Below are 17500 nucleotides of genomic sequence, written 5' to 3' on the forward strand. Positions count from 1 at the left end.
CACACACTCACACTCTTACACACACTCACACTCTCTTACTCTCACACACACTCTCTTACTCTCACACACACTCTCTTTCTCACACACACTCTCTTTCTCACACACACACTCTCCTACTCACACACACTCTCCTACTCACACACACTCTCCTACTCACACACACTCTCCTACTCACACACACTCTCCTACTCACACACACTCTCCTACTCACACACACTCTCCTACTCACACACACTCTCCTACTCACACACACTCTCCTACTCACACACACTCTCCTACTCACACACACTCTCCTACACACACACACTCTCCTACACACACACACTCTCCTACACACACTCTCTTACACACACTCTCTTACACACTCTCTTACACACACTCACACACTCTTACACACACTCACACTCTCTTACTCTCTCACACACACACTCACACACACTCTCTTTCTCACACACACTCTCTTTCTCACACACACTCTCCTACTCACACACACTCTCCTACTCACACACACTCTCCTACTCACACACACTCTCCTACTCACACACACTCTCCTACTCACACACACTCTCCTACTCACACTCTCTTACACACACTCACACACTCTCTTACACACACTCACACTCTTACACACACTCACACTCTCTTACTCTCTCACACACACACTCTCACACACACTCACACACTCTCTTACACACACTCACACTCTTACACACACTCACACTCTCTTACTCTCTCACACACACACTCTCACACACACTCACACACTCTCTTACACACACTCACACTCTTACACACACTCACACTCTCTTACTCTCTCTCACACACACTCTCCTACTCACACACACTCTCCTACTCACACACACTCTCCTACTCACACACACTCTCCTACTCACACACACTCTCCTACTCACACACACTCTCCTACTCACACTCTCTTACACACACTCACACACTCTCTTACACACACTCACACACTCTCTTACACACACTCACACACTCTCTTACACACTCACACTCTTACACACACTCACACTCTCTTACTCTCTCACACACACACTCTCACACACACTCACACACACTCTCACACACTCTCACACACACTCACACACTCTCTTACACACACTCACACTCTTACACACACTCACACACACTCTCACACACACTCACACACTCTCTTACACACACTCACACTCTTACACACACTCACACTCTCTTACTCTCTCACACACACACTCTCACACACACTCTCTTTCTCACACACACACTCTCTTTCTCACACACACACTCTCTTTCTCACACACACACTCTCTTTCTCACACACACACTCTCTTTCTCACACACACACTCTCTTTCTCACACACACTCTCCTACTCACACACACTCTCCTACTCACACACACTCTCCTACTCACACACACTCTCCTACTCACACACACTCTCCTACTCACACTCTCTTACACACACTCTCTTACACACACTCTCTTACACACACTCACACTCTTTCTCACACACACACACACACACTCTTTCTCACACACACACACACACTCTTTCTCACACACACACACACTCTTTCTCACACACACACACACTCTTTCTCACACACACACACACTCTTTCTCACACACACACACACTCTTACTCTCACACACTCTTACTCTCACACACTCTTACTCTCACACACTCTTACTCTCACACACTCTTACTCTCACACACTCTTACTCTCACACACTCTCCTACTCACACTCTCTTACACACACTCACACACTCTCTTACACACACTCTCTTACACACACTCACACACACTCTTACACACACTCACACACTCTTACACACACTCACACTCTCTCTTACACACTCACACTCTTACACACACTCACACTCTCTTACTCTCTCACACACACACTCTCACACACACACTCTCACACACACACTCTCACACACACACTCTCACACACTCTCTTTCTCACACACACTCTCTTTCTCACACACTCTCTTTCTCACACACACTCTCTTTCTCACACACACTCTCTTTCTCACACACACTCTCTTTCTCACACACACACTCTCACACACACTCTCACACACACTCTCACACACACTCTCACACACACTCTCACACACACTCTCCTACTCACACACTCACACACACTCTCCTACTCACACACTCTCTTACACACACTCACACACTCTCTTACACACACTCACACACTCTCTTACACACACTCACACACTCTCTTACACACACTCACACACTCTCTTACACACACTCACACACTCTCTTACACACACTCACACTCTTTCTCACACACACTCTTACTCTCACACACACTCTTACTCTCACACACACTCTTACTCTCACACACACTCTTACTCTCACACACACTCTTACTCTCACACACACTCTTACTCTCTCTTACTCTCGCACTCTCTTACTCTCGCACGCGCACTCTCACGCGCACTCTCACGCGCACTCTCACGCGCACTCTCACGCGCACTCTCACGCACACTCTCACGCGCACTCTCACGCACACTCTCACGCACACTCTCACGCACACTCTCACGCACACTCTCACGCACACTCTCACGCACACTCTCACACGCGCACTCACTCTCACACACACACCACTCTCACACACTCACTCTCACACACTCACTCTCACACACTCACTCTCACACTTACTCTCACACACACACACTCACTCACTCTCTCACACACACACTCACTCTCACACAAACTCACGCACACACACACTCACGCACACACTCACACACACACACTCACTCACTCTCTTACACACTCACTCACTCTCTTACACACTCACTCACTCTCTTACACACACACTCACGCACACACACACTCACGCACACACACACTCACGCACACACACACACTCTCACTCACACACACTCTCACTCACACACTCTCTCTCTCACACACACACACTCTCTCTCTCTCACACACACGCCCACTCTCTCTCTCACACACACGCCCACTCTCTCTCTCACACACACGCCCACTCTCTCTCTCTCACACACGCCCACTCTCTCACACACGCACTCTCTTTCTCACACACACGCACTCTCTTTCTCACACACACGCACTCTCTTTCTCACACACACGCACTCTCTCTCACACACACGCACTCTCTCTCACACACGCACTCTCTTACACACACTCACACACTCTCTTACACACACTCACACACTCTCTTACACACACTCACACACTCTCTTACACACACTCACACACTCTCTTACACACACTCTCTTACACACACTCTCTTACACACACTCTCTTACACACACTCTCTTACACACACTCTCTTACACACACTCTCTTACACACACTCTCTTACACACACTCTCTTACACACACTCACACACACTCACACACACTCTTACACACACACTCACACACTCACACACTCTTACACACACTCACACTCTCTTACTCTCTCACACACACACTCACACACACTCTCTTTCTCACACACACTCTCTTTCTCACACACACTCTCTTTCTCACACACACTCTCTTTCTCACACACACTCTCTTTCTCACACACACTCTCTTTCTCACACACACTCTCCTACTCACACACACTCTCCTACTCACACACACTCTCCTACTCACACTCTCTTACACACACTCACACACTCTCTTACACACACTCACACACTCTCTTACACACACTCACACACTCTCTTACACACTCACACACTCTCTTACACACTCACACTCTTACACACACTCACACACACTCTCACACACACTCACACACTCTCTTACACACACTCACACTCTTACACACACTCACACTCTTACACACACTCACACTCTCTTACTCTCTCACACACACACTCTCTTACACACACTCTCTTACACACACTCTCTTACACACACTCTCTTACACACACTCTCTTACACACACTCTCTTACACACACTCTCTTACACACACTCACTTACTCTCTCACACACACACTCTCTTACTCTCTCACACACACACTCTCTTACTCTCTCACACACACACTCTCTTTCTCACACACACTCTCTTTCTCACACACACTCTCTTTCTCACACACACTCTCTTTCTCACACACACTCTCCTACTCACACTCTCTTACACACACTCACACACTCTCTTACACACACTCACACACTCTCACACTCTTACACACACTCACACTCTCTTACTCTCTCACACACACACTCTCACACACACTCACACACTCTCTTACACACACTCTCTTACACACACTCTCTTACACACACTCACACACTCTTACACACACTCACACTCTCTTACTCTCTCACACACACACTCTCTTACTCTCTCACACACACACTCTCTCTCACACACACACTCTCTTTCTCACACACACTCTCTTTCTCACACACACTCTCTATCTCACACACACTCTCTTTCTCACACACACTCTCTTTCTCACACACACTCTCCTACTCACACTCTCTTACACACACTCACACACTCTCTTACACACACTCACACACTCTCACACTCTTACACACACTCACACTCTCTTACTCTCTCACACACACACTCTCACACACACTCACACACACACTCACACACACTCACACACACTCACACACACTCACACACACACACTCACACACACTCTCTTACTCTCTCACACACACACTCTCTTTCTCACACACACTCTCTTTCTCACACACACTCTCCTACTCACACACACTCTCCTACTCACACACACTCTCCTACTCACACACACTCTCCTACTCACACACACTCTCCTACTCACACACACTCTCCTACTCACACACACTCTCTTACACACACTCTCTTACACACACTCTCTTACACACACTCACACTCTTTCTCACACACACACACACTCTTTCTCACACACACACACACTCTTTCTCACACACACACACTCTTTCTCACACACACACACTCTTTCTCACACACACACACTCTTTCTCACACACACACACTCTTTCTCACACACACACACTCTTTCTCACACACACACACTCTTTCTCACACACACACACTCTTTCTCACACACACACACACTCTTTCTCACACACACTCTTTCTCACACACACACACACTCTTACTCTCACACACTCTTACTCTCACACACTCTTACTCACACACACTCTCCTACTCACACACACTCTCCTACTCACACACACTCTCCTACTCACACACACTCTCCTACTCACACACACTCTCCTACTCACACACACTCTCCTACTCACACTCTCTTACACACACTCTCTTACACACACTCTCTTACACACACTCTCTTACACACACTCACACTCTTTCTCACACACACACACACTCTTTCTCACACACACACACACTCTTTCTCACACACACACACACTCTTTCTCACACACACACACACTCTCACACACTCTTACTCTCACACACTCTTACTCTCACACACTCTTACTCTCACACACTCTTACTCTCACACACTCTTACTCTCACACACTCCTACTCACACTCTCTTACACACACTCACACACTCTCTTACACACACTCACACACTCTCTTACACACACTCTCTTACACACACTCACACACACTCTTACACACACTCTTACACACTCTTACACACACACACTCTCTTTCTCACACACACTCTCTTTCTCACACACACTCTCTTTCTCACACACACTCTCTTTCTCACACACACTCTCCTACTCACACACACTCTCCTACTCACACACACTCTCCTACTCACACACACTCTCCTACTCACACACACTCTCCTACTCACACACACTCTCCTACTCACACACACTCTCCTACTCACACTCTCTTACACACACTCACACACTCTCTTACACACACTCACACACTCTCTTACACACACTCACACTCTTACACACACTCACACTCTCTTACTCTCTCACACACACACTCACACACACACTCACACACTCTCTTACACACACTCACACTCTTACACACACTCACACTCTCTTACTCTCTCTCACACACACTCTCTTTCTCACACACACTCTCCTACTCTCACACACTCTCCTACTCACACACACTCTCCTACTTACACACACTCTCCTACTCACACACACTCTCCTACTCACACACACTCTCCTACTCACACACACTCTCCTACTCACACTCTCTTACACACACTCACACACTCTCTTACACACACTCACACACTCTCTTACACACACTCACACACTCTCTTACACACACTCACACACTCTCTTACACACTCACACTCTTACACACACTCACACTCTCTTACTCTCTCACACACACACTCTCACACACACTCACACACTCTCTTACACACACTCACACTCTTACACACACTCACACTCTCTTACTCTCTCACACACACACTCTCACACACACTCTCTTTCTCACACACACTCTCTTTCTCACACACACTCTCCTACTCACACACACTCTCCTACTCACACTCTCTTACACACACTCACACACTCTCTTACACACACTCACACACTCTCTTACACACACTCACACACTCTCTTACACACACTCACACACTCTCTTACACACACTCACACACTCTCTTACACACACTCACACACTCTCTTACACACTCACACTCTTACACACACTCACACTCTCTTACTCTCTCACACACACACTCTCACACACACTCACACACTCTCTTACACACACTCACACTCTTACACACACTCACACTCTCTTACTCTCTCACACACACACTCTCACACACACTCTCTTTCTCACACACACTCTCTTTCTCACACACACTCTCCTACTCACACACACTCTCCTACTCACACACACTCTCCTACTCACACACACACTCTCCTACACACACACACACTCTCCTACTCACACACACACTCTCCTACTCACACACACACTCTCCTACTCACACACACACTCCTACTCACACACACTCTCCTACTCACACACACTCTCCTACTCACACACACACTCCTACTCACACACACACTCCTACTCACACACACTCTCCTACTCACACACACTCTCCTACTCACACACACTCTCCTACTCACACACACTCTCCTACTCACACTCTCTTACACACACTCACACTCTTTCTCACACACACACACACTCTTTCTCACACACACACACACTCTTACTCTCACACACTCTTACTCTCACACACTCTTACTCTCACACACTCTTACTCTCACACACTCTTACTCTCACACACTCTTACTCTCACACACTCTTACTCTCACACACTCTTACTCTCACACACTCTTACTCTCACACACTCTTACTCTCACACACTCCTACTCACACTCTCTTACACACACTCACACACTCTCTTACACACACTCACACACTCACTCTCGCACGCACTCACTCTCGCACGCACTCACTCTCGCACGCACTCACTCTCGCACGCACACTCTCGCACGCACACTCTCGCACGCACACTCTCGCACGCACACTCTCGCACGCACACTCTCGCACGCACACTCTCGCACACTCTCATTTTGCATTAAATTCATTAGATTTATAATAACGATCTGCAGCTTATCTGGTACTAACATCCCTACAGCGAGGAAACTCAGGAGATCAGACGTCTGGTGTTACAGAGACACTGAGGAAAAATACATAACCTTTATCCTTTTATTCACGTTCGTGCATGTGTGTGTCCGTGTGTGCGCGTGTGACAGTCAGCCTGGCTCAGTCTATCACCATGGCATGTGGCATGTATTACGCATGGTCATTAGTGTGTGTTTGTGTGTGTGTGTCAAACGTAGGTTGAGACAAAAAAAGTGTGACTGTGCCAAAGCATCATCATGGTGATAAAATGAAGGTGTGTGAGTGACGAACAACACACGTGCGCGCACAGACAAGTGCTAATGGCAATGCATAACATGTTATATCATTACACACTCACGTTCTATATTTAAACATCAAAAGACCAGAACATTCTAATAAAGCCTGACACCGACAGAGGGACAGAGAAAAGGAGAGACAGAGGAAGAGAGATGGAGTGAGAGATAGAGGGACAGAGGGAGAGAGAGGAGAGACAGAGGGACAGAGAGAGACAGGGGGACAGAGGGAGAGAGAGAGAGAAAGAGAGAAAGAGGGAGAGAGAGAGACAGAGAGAGAGAGGGACAGACAGAGAGAGAGACAGAGTGAGAGAGAAGGAGAGACAAAGGGACAGAGAGAGAGAGAGAGAAAGGGAGAGACAGAAGAAGACAGAGAGAGACAGAAGAAGACAGACAGAGTCAGACAGTCTGTACAAAGATTTACACCTGCAACACTTATCTTTCAGAAAGAAAGAAAGACAGATGATAAAAAGATATAGACGATCAACATACAGCACACAGACTGTCTGTACCTTAGTGGGCGTGTTGAATCCGGGTCTACAGAACTGTCTGTAATAATCCCAATGAGCCCGGTTCCAGCTGTAACTGTACTGTACATCCAGATACGTCATAAACCTGTCCGGACACTGTAATACACATAACTAAACACACACACACACACACAGGGTTAACAGACAGATTATGATGTAAAAAGCAGACTGTAAGGTGTTGCTGCCACTACGGAAACGCATTAGCCACACCCACTCAGTTGCTTTTAACTCCTGCCTGCTGTAGCTACCAAAGAACTGTGAACATGTTGCTAAGGATCCCGCGAGAGCCGCGTCTGTTAGATCAATCGCCTCCCACCGTCCTCATTACCGTCTGTCTAACGTCATCACCGTCAGTCTAACATCATCACCGTCAGTCTAACGTCATCACCATCATCACCGTCAGTCTAACGTAATCCACTGGTCTAACGTCATCACCGTCAGTCTAACATCATCACCGTCAGTCTAACGTCATCACCATCATCACCGTCAGTCTAACGTAATCCACTGGTCTAAAGTCATCACCGTCAGTCTAACATCATCACCTTAAGTCTAACGTCATCACCATCATCACCGTCAGTCTAACGTAATCCACTGGTCTAACGTCATCACCGTCAGTCTAACATCATCACCGTCAGTCTAACGTCATCACCATCATCACCGTCAGTCTAACGTAATCCACTCTCTAACGTCATCACCGTCAGTCTAACGTCATTACCATCATTACCGTCAGCCTAACTTCATTCACCAGTCTAACATCATCACCGTCAGTCTAACGTCATCACCGTCAGTCTAACGTCATCACCATTATCCACCAGTCTACCACCATCACCGTGGTTCCTCTAATTCTTCTTATTTAAATAAAAACTACTTTTTTTAAAGAACTCGCCTTATGTCTGTAGTGCTCTCCAATCAATATCTAACAGGGTGTGTGTGTGTGTGTGTGTGTTCGCTGTACCTGTGTTGTAGGACACTGCAGATTGATGAGCACTGATGGATTTGCACATTGTAAAATGTTGAAGTAAAACAGTACGCCTTTATTTCTAAACAAAACACACAAAAAAGAAAAAAAAACGGATTTAAAGGACATTTTAGCAAAATAAAGACGCTAGCATCACAAGCTACAGATGTAGCCTTTATCTTTGATTAACTGATTGGAGAATGTAAACAGCAAATAAACCTCCCTGGTGTTGGTCTGTCCGGCCCTTACACAATAAAACCTCCTCACACACCTCAGAGTCAGTAACTCTTATAAGCACGAGTCGGTCTGGTGCCTCATATCTGACTCTGTGAGGTTTATCCTCATGTTCCTCTCAGGTCACCGCCGCGACTGGCTCACCATAACTGACATCTGTTCCTCTGCTCCTCACCACAGAGACAGGTCCAGGACCAGGACCAGGACCCGACACTCAGCAGAAGACATCGTTGTTGCCCAGGTTGTGTAACAGAATGTGAAACCTCTTAAGTGTAATTGCTTGTGAAGGTTTTCATGAGGTTCTTCAGAGACACATGATGAACCACTACTCAAGGGGGTGCTGTAACACACTTGGAGGAATGTGCTCACAAATACCCATGATTGGTTTGCGTCACTGTGATTGATATGGAAGGGTAAGTATGGCACCACCCCCTCGGAAGCTCCGCCTACAGACTAGAGGTTTTAGACTGAACACTACAGATGCTGTCTCTTAGGGTTAGTGCTGCCTGAGTGGGAGAAACACTACACTACAGGAAACAGCACTACACAACACACACACACACACACACACACACACACAGCAGTACTTACTCATTAGCGGTCCCCCGGTGGCCACAGAACTGCCCGTGACTGTCAGTGGGGTAAATGACTTTCCGGGGGTCCCCATGAATCCATGCTACACACACACACACACACACACACACACACACAGAGATGATCTTTAAGCAGAGCACACAGTTTATTCATCAGTTTTCAGTTTGTTTGTTAAATCGCTTTATTCATAATATCTGCTATTCATTAAAACAATCTCTCTGTGAATGAACAGATCGTGTGTGTGTGTGTGTGCGTGTGTGTGTGTGTGTGTGTGTGGTCTCTGATGAAACTGGCAGTAATGAGTGTGTTACTCACCCACTGTTCCCAAAGCGATGTAGCAGAGGATCGTGATGACAAAGAAGCCACAGCAGAGCACGTCTGTACAGCGCCTGGAGCGATGACATCACCATTATCAGCACCATCATCAGCACCATCATCGTCGTCACCACCATCATCATCATCACCATCATCGTCAGTGTTGTGAGACAGACAGACAGACAGACAGACAGACAGACAGTGAGTGATCAAAGGATCCAGGCTGCTTGTCAGTACCGCGTATTATTAAAACTACAGCTGGGGGCGGAGCTTTTTCTTACAAAACCCCAAAGTTATGAAACAGTCTCCAAATAGTGTTCGGGACTCAGACACAGTCTCAGTGTTTAAGTCCAGGCTAAAAACCTATTTATTTAGCCAAGCATTTTTATAAATAGATTTTCCATAGGTAAAGGAGCAGATCTGGGGGACTCATGGACGTAGAGTATTATGGTGAACTGGTATGTTTGGATGCTGTCTTCCTCACTCTCATTGATCACTCAGGTTTGCTGACGGTGAGGTGATTGTTTGCTTTACATCTCAGTTCCCCCTCATGTCTGTGTTTCCTTCTGTCTCCTCCCATTTAGTTATGATGTCATAGTTAGTCCTGCCGGAGTCTCTGCTTGCACTCTACAGTTAATATACATTATACATTATACATTGTGTGACTGTGACCATACCTAACTGTTATTTCTCCTTCTCTTCACTGCTCTCTCTCTCACACTACACATGTCTTTCCTAAGCTGCCAGTGATCCAGACACCCTCTGTCCTATGAAGCTGTCTGACTCGTCCTGGTGTCCCTCTTCTGTTCGGAGATCTCGTCACATCGATGCCCCGTGTGATCTGTCTGGAATGTGTGTGATGACAGTGTCCGGGTTCGAGTCCTGGCCAGGCTTGATTCCTGTCTCTGTGTGGATGTTTTCATGTTCTCTCCGTGCTTGGTGGGTTTCCGGTTTCCTCCCACAGTCCAAAGACCTTAGGTTAGGCTAATTGGCGTTCCCAAATTGCCCTCAATGTGTCAATGTGTGAGCCCTGTGATGGATTGGTACACTCCGTCTCGTGCCCTAAGCCTCCTGGGATTGGCTCCGCCCCCATAACCCTGTATACAGTATAAGCCGTATAGACGATGAGCGAGTAAATTTAATTAATACTGAATCCTCAGAGTGTTAAGGTGAAAACCACACCATCATTATGAAGAGGATTTAAATGTTGATGGTTTATCCTCGCTGTTCAGGTCGACACCCTGACTTAAAGTGGCTCAGACTCAGTGGACGTAGCTGTGTGTGTGTGTTCTTGATTTTGAGATGATTTTAGTTACAGGTGTGCTGGAGGAGCGTCTGAGCGAGGCTCGAAATCACACTCACCTGTTGCGCACAGGTCCTCTGAACCTCGGATCAAACCTGTAGGGTTCTCCTGCAACAGAGGAACATCAGCAGGAAAGTTACCTCCAACCCACAGCAAGCGTTAGAGATTAGAAGTGACGTCGTTAACGTCATTTATTAATTAATCAACAGGAAGATTTACTCAGAGATCTTCAGACTCATGGGTTTAAATGCTGATGATGTCATTTAAACCCATGAGTCGGGGCCAGGGCTAGCTCAGTGGTTAAGGCATTGGACTAGGGTTCGGAAGATCCCAGGTTCAAACCCCACAACCACCAAGTTGCCACTGTTGGGCCCTTGAGCGCGGCCCTTAACCCTCAACTGCTCAGATGAGATAAAAATGTAAGTCGCTCTGGATAAGATCGTCTGCTAAATGTCTAAATGTAAATGTAAATGTACGTTGTTCCTGTAACAGCCATAAATACCAAAAACTCCAAGTCTGCTCAGTCAATACAACATTAAACACTCATGTATTCAGCCCCGCCTCCTGTGAACAGTCTCACTCTGGGGTGAACTGGTGTTTGGACCAAAAAAGACTTGAGTATTTGGATCATCAATCACACAGTTACTCACAGGCTTTTATTTATAGCTACAAGCTTTTACATTTAGCTGTGTTATGTGCTACTGTCATGTGCTAACTAACAACAAATACAATGAAGATGAACAAAAGAAAATGCAGCTTTAATTTATGTTACCATCAATGCAAATGTTATAATGATAATAAACTATAATTAAACTACAACAGTTTAAATTAAATAAGATTTTTTAAAAAATAAAGTAGCAGGCGAGGAGAGACGAGTGCATGTGGTGGTCTGACCCACACCTGGATACACATCTGGCAGTGCTCTGTCCTGAACTGGAGGGAAGTCCTCATCTCCACGCGCCGCGAGGCTCACTGTCATCTGAGGACGTGCCGACTGTGTGGAGGCTAAACGGGAAACATCTTCTCAGCTTTAGTAATGTTATTAAAAATAAATGCCCCCGGTTTCTCTCCGCGTCGAAAGTCTTTTGCTCGGTGAAGTCCATCTGAGCTTTGCTTTTCAGCAATTGTTCAGATTTGCTAGTCCTCTAAGATGTGTGTGTGTGTGTGTGTGTGTGTGTGTGTTCAATTCTCTCTCCTTCTATCTCTCACACACAAACACACACACACACCCTCGCTCCCAGTGGAACCATAACGTTTGGGTTAAAGTACAGTCTGTATCAGGTATAAACATTAAGTTTGTCCCCCCCTCCCCTCCCCTCCCACACCCCTAAGATGCTCTAAGACTTTAAGGACTTCTCTACCATCTCTAACAGTGTGTGTGACCTCAGCACAGTGCACTTCATGTTGACCTAAACACACACTTCACTTCACTTCACTCCGCCGCCCTTTGAGCTCCGAGCACCGAGTTACAGGCAAGACTGATTTATTGTTCTCACTACCTGGAATATTAGTTTATATTCATGTTATGTCTCTAATCTCTGTTTACCCCCAGCAACACACACTCACTAACTAACACCTCACACACCGTAAAGGCCGAGACTCCACACATCAAAAAACGATCACTAAATAACACACAACTTTACATTTTTGTTTAGGGTTAAAGATAAAAACCTGAAAACAGCGTGACGTCACTCAGCACTCACAACACCTTCATGTCCAGATTTGTGCAAAACTGCTGTTCACCACCAACTCCATCAGTGTTTACTGTGGGGTGTTTAAACCAACCTGTGTTTAGTCTCAGTGTTCATGTTAGTCTCAGTGTTCAGTCTCAGTGTTCATGTTAGTCTCAGTGTTCAGTCTCTGTGTTCATGTTAGTCTCAGTGTTCATGTTAGTCTCAGTGTTCATGTTAGTCTCAGTGTTCAGTCTCAGTGTTCAGTCTCAGTGTTCAGTCTCTGTGTTCATGTTAGTCTCAGTGTTCAGTCTCAGTGTTCAGTCTCAGTGTTCAGTCTCTGTGTTCATGTTAGTCTCAGTGTTCAGTCTCTGTGTTCATGTTAGTCTCTGTGTTTAGTCTCAGTGTTCATGTTAGTCTCAGTGTTCAGTCTCAGTGTTCAGTCTCAGTGTTCAGTCTCAGTGTTCATGTTAGTCTCAGTGTTCAGTCTCTGTGTTCATGTTAGTCTCAGTGTTCATGTTAGTCTCTGTGTTCATGTTAGTCTCAGTGTTCAGTCTCAGTGTTCAGTCTCAGTGTTCATGTTAGTCTCTGTGTTTAGTCTCAGTGTTCATGTTAGTCTCAGTGTTCAGTCTCAGTGTTCATGTTAGTCTCAGTGTTCATGTTAGTCTCAGTGTTCATGTTAGTCTCAGTGTTCAGTCTCTGTGTTCATGTTAGTCTCAGTGTTCAGTCTCTGTGTTCATGTTAGTCTCAGTGTTCATGTTAGTCTCTGTGTTCATGTTAGTCTCAGTGTTCAGTCTCAGTGTTTAGTCTCAGTGTTCAGTCTCAGTGTTCATGTTAGTCTAAGTGTTCATGTTAGTCTCAGTGTTCATGTTAGTCTCAGTGTTCAGTCTCAGTGTTTAGTCTCAGTGTTTAGTCTCAGTGTTCAGTCTCAGTGTTTAGTCTCAGTGTTTAGTCTCAGTGTTTAGTCTCAGTGTTCAGTCTCAGTGTTTGTACTGAAGTGAATATAAATCTATAAATCTCTTACCGCAGTAAGTTTCTCTCCCCATGTCCGTCCGCTTTAAACACCTCCTCCAGTGTTATTCTCGGTGTTGAACACTTTTCTCGGGTTTTCCTGCAGGAGGTGTGTGTGTGTGTGTGTGTGTGTGTGTGTTGTCCTCTCTGTAAATCTTAACTCTTCCAGAGTCTCTGCGACTGTGCGTGTGTGCGCGCGAGTGTGTGAGCGCGCTAGGGCTCAATTCAGGGGGCGGAGGAACATGGTGGCGTCATCGCTTCGTCCCACTGTCTGGGGAACGCCCACATCGAGCCACTTCCGGACTCTCACTTCCGCTAGAGGGCGCGTGAGTGCAGGTACAGTACAGGATCAGACGATATTGTAGAATCTCTGTATATAAATGGTTATACAGATTATTTGTTCATGAGAAATGGTTTTATTTCCTTAACCCGGAATATTTGCACATTGTGAGCTGCTTTACACTGTCGCCTAGTGTCTGCTGTCGTTAGCATTAGCATCGCATTGCTTAACTTCCTGTGTTTACATTAGCATAGCATTAGTGACTAACGAGGGGGGGGTCGAGAGGATTTTCCATAAGTGTTTTATTACTTTAAAATAAAACTTTTCAGCCCGCCAGCGCCGCCTACAGCATCCGTCATTATTAACGTGTCTTTGCTAATAACGCGGGTGTTTTCACTCTTCGCTAAACAAGTGAGCGCACGAGCCTCGGACGTGTCCCAAAGTTCTTCACTCTCCGTTGAAGTGCACTACGAAGACGGCGTTTGAACGCCCACTACGCTCTGTCAAGTGCACTACACCCAGAGATTAGGGACAGAACCCGAATCAGTAGCCCCAGTAAAGAAGAATCTTTAAACACAATAAAATAAACCAGATAATAACCATAAAAGATAATATCGAGTATTTACACTTTTAACTTCATATATTATATAAAAGGTTTTTTTTATTTTTTATTTTTTTTATAAAAGGTTAATTTCTGTTCTTTTATAGTCACAGATTACGCCATGGTTAAAGATTGAAGATTTTAATCAGAGAATAATGTTTATGTGGATCAGAGTGAATTTGGTGAAAATAAAGAATAATGAATAAAAAAAGAATAAAATAAATAATTCAAATATAATAATGTATGACTGGACACTATTATCTGTTTATGTAAATAATTAAGAAATATTTAAAATACTAAAGAGAAATTATAAATCAGGTCAGGTAGTGGTGTAGTAGTTGGGACAGTGGTCTCACACCTCCAGGTTCTGGGTTTGATTCCCGCTGCCTCGGGGGGGTGATGAAATGGCACCCTGTCTCATCCCCCCGGTGTCCTGGGATAGGTTCCGCCGCTTGTGGCCCTCTACATGATAAAGGTTATAGAAGATGAATGAATGAATAATTGGTAGTTTATCTTAAAAAAATCTTTCTGATTAATAGTGATAGATGACATATGATGAGATGGTGTCGGTGATGTAAATACAGTGCTGTGAAAAGTGTATTTGCCCATTCTTGTTTTTTATCTGTCACACCTAAATGATTGAGATCAAACAAATTTTAATATTACATTTAGATAACGCGAGAAAATACAAAATGCAGTTTTTAAATTATGATTTCATCTATTAAGGGAAAAACCTGTGCAAACCTATCTAGTGTTATTGTAAAAAAGTAACCCCCCCCCCCCCAGTAGTGATTTTTAGTTATTTTAGAGTTCAATTTTACCCTGACCTGATTACTGTCAGACATGTGGAATCAGGAAATCACTTAAATAAAACCAGTCTGACAAAATGATAGATAAATAAATAAATAAAAAGCAAAATGATCTAAAGAAATTCAAGAACAGGTGGGAAACAAAGTAATTGACATGTATCAGGCTTTGGTACTCCAGTGAACCACGGTGAGAGACATTATAAACACATGGAGAAAACATAGAACGGTGGTGAACCTTTCCAGGAGGGGCTGCACTACCAAAATTATTCCAAGAGCACAACGACGCCTCATCCAGTAGCTCATAAAAGAACCCAGGAGAACATTTAAAGACCTGCAGGCCTCACTCGCCTCAGTTAAGGTCAGTATTCATAATTCAACAATAAGAAATAAACTGGGGGCAAAAATGGCGTCCATTGGAGAGTTCAGAGGTGAAAGACACTGCTGACCAAAAAGAACACAAAGGCTCGTTTCACACTCACCAAAAAACATCTGGATTTTCCCCAAGACTATGTCAGACATAGTGGTGGTAGTATGATGGTCTGTGGATTTACAGCTTCACGATCTGGACGACTTGCCATAATTGGGAAGTCTCAATCACACTGAGTTCTTCTGTACAGATGTTGAAGCTCCAGTTGTTGTTAAAGCTGTGAGATGTTGAGCAGGAAGAGCGACCAGGAGATTGTCTGGATGCTGGACGATTACGGGATTAAACACGGTCCTGTGGTTGGTGAGTCCCACTGCACTCTGGTTTCATTTGTAGTGTTTATTTTAGGTGTGTGTGGGTGTGTAATGTGATGTCTGTGCTCCAGGTTCCACCAGGCTCCTGTATGAGAAGAAGCTGAGAGACGTGATGGCTAAAGAGAGGAAAACAAGAGGAGCTCCAGAGCGTGTGGGCTACAGACAACACTGTACGTCCTGTGTGTGTGTGTGAGTAAGTGTGTGTGAGTGATACGTTGTCATTAATAAATTGATATCTTGTTGTTGTTTAGATGCTGAGGACGTCCACCAGCGCAGATCTGTACGTCTTTAATAAACCTCATGTGTCTCAGTGATTAACATGTTTATTAAATAACAGTTATTAGACACTTATTGGTGTGTGTGTGTGTGTGTGTGTGTGTGTGTGTGTGTGTCAGTGATTATACAGTCTTTTCTCATTTCTCTAGTGGGGACATTACTCTGGAGACAGAGAGGAGGGCGTGGTCAGTGAGTGAGTATATGTGTGTCTCTGTCCTGGTCTTGAGTTTGGTTTTGGGACAGACAATACAAATATCTCCAGGTGTTTATCTGTTCCAGGCCCATGGTGTCTCCGTATTACGCTGTGTCACAGGGGAGATACACAGCAG

General features: G+C 45.1%; 1 protein-coding gene across 1 annotated transcript in view; it reads right to left on the bottom strand.

Annotated features, from left to right (window-relative positions):
- Positions 1-14616, bottom strand: part of slc44a5b (solute carrier family 44 member 5b) — a 39165-nt gene extending 24549 nt beyond the window's left edge. Inside the window, exons 1-6 of the mRNA XM_053504172.1 lie at positions 14481-14616; positions 11846-11894; positions 10484-10557; positions 10166-10250; positions 9338-9422; positions 8365-8493 (exon numbers count right to left, since the gene is read on the bottom strand). Coding sequence (XP_053360147.1) covers positions 8365-8493; positions 9338-9422; positions 10166-10250; positions 10484-10557; positions 11846-11894; positions 14481-14502 — 444 coding nt within the window. The 5' untranslated portion in view covers positions 14503-14616. The remainder of the gene's footprint in view (positions 1-8364; positions 8494-9337; positions 9423-10165; positions 10251-10483; positions 10558-11845; positions 11895-14480) is intronic.
- Positions 14617-17500: the final 2884 nt, after the last annotated feature.

This window comes from Clarias gariepinus, chromosome 9 (assembly GCF_024256425.1).
Source record: "Clarias gariepinus isolate MV-2021 ecotype Netherlands chromosome 9, CGAR_prim_01v2, whole genome shotgun sequence".
In the NCBI taxonomy this organism is placed as follows: Eukaryota; Metazoa; Chordata; class Actinopteri; order Siluriformes; family Clariidae; genus Clarias; species Clarias gariepinus.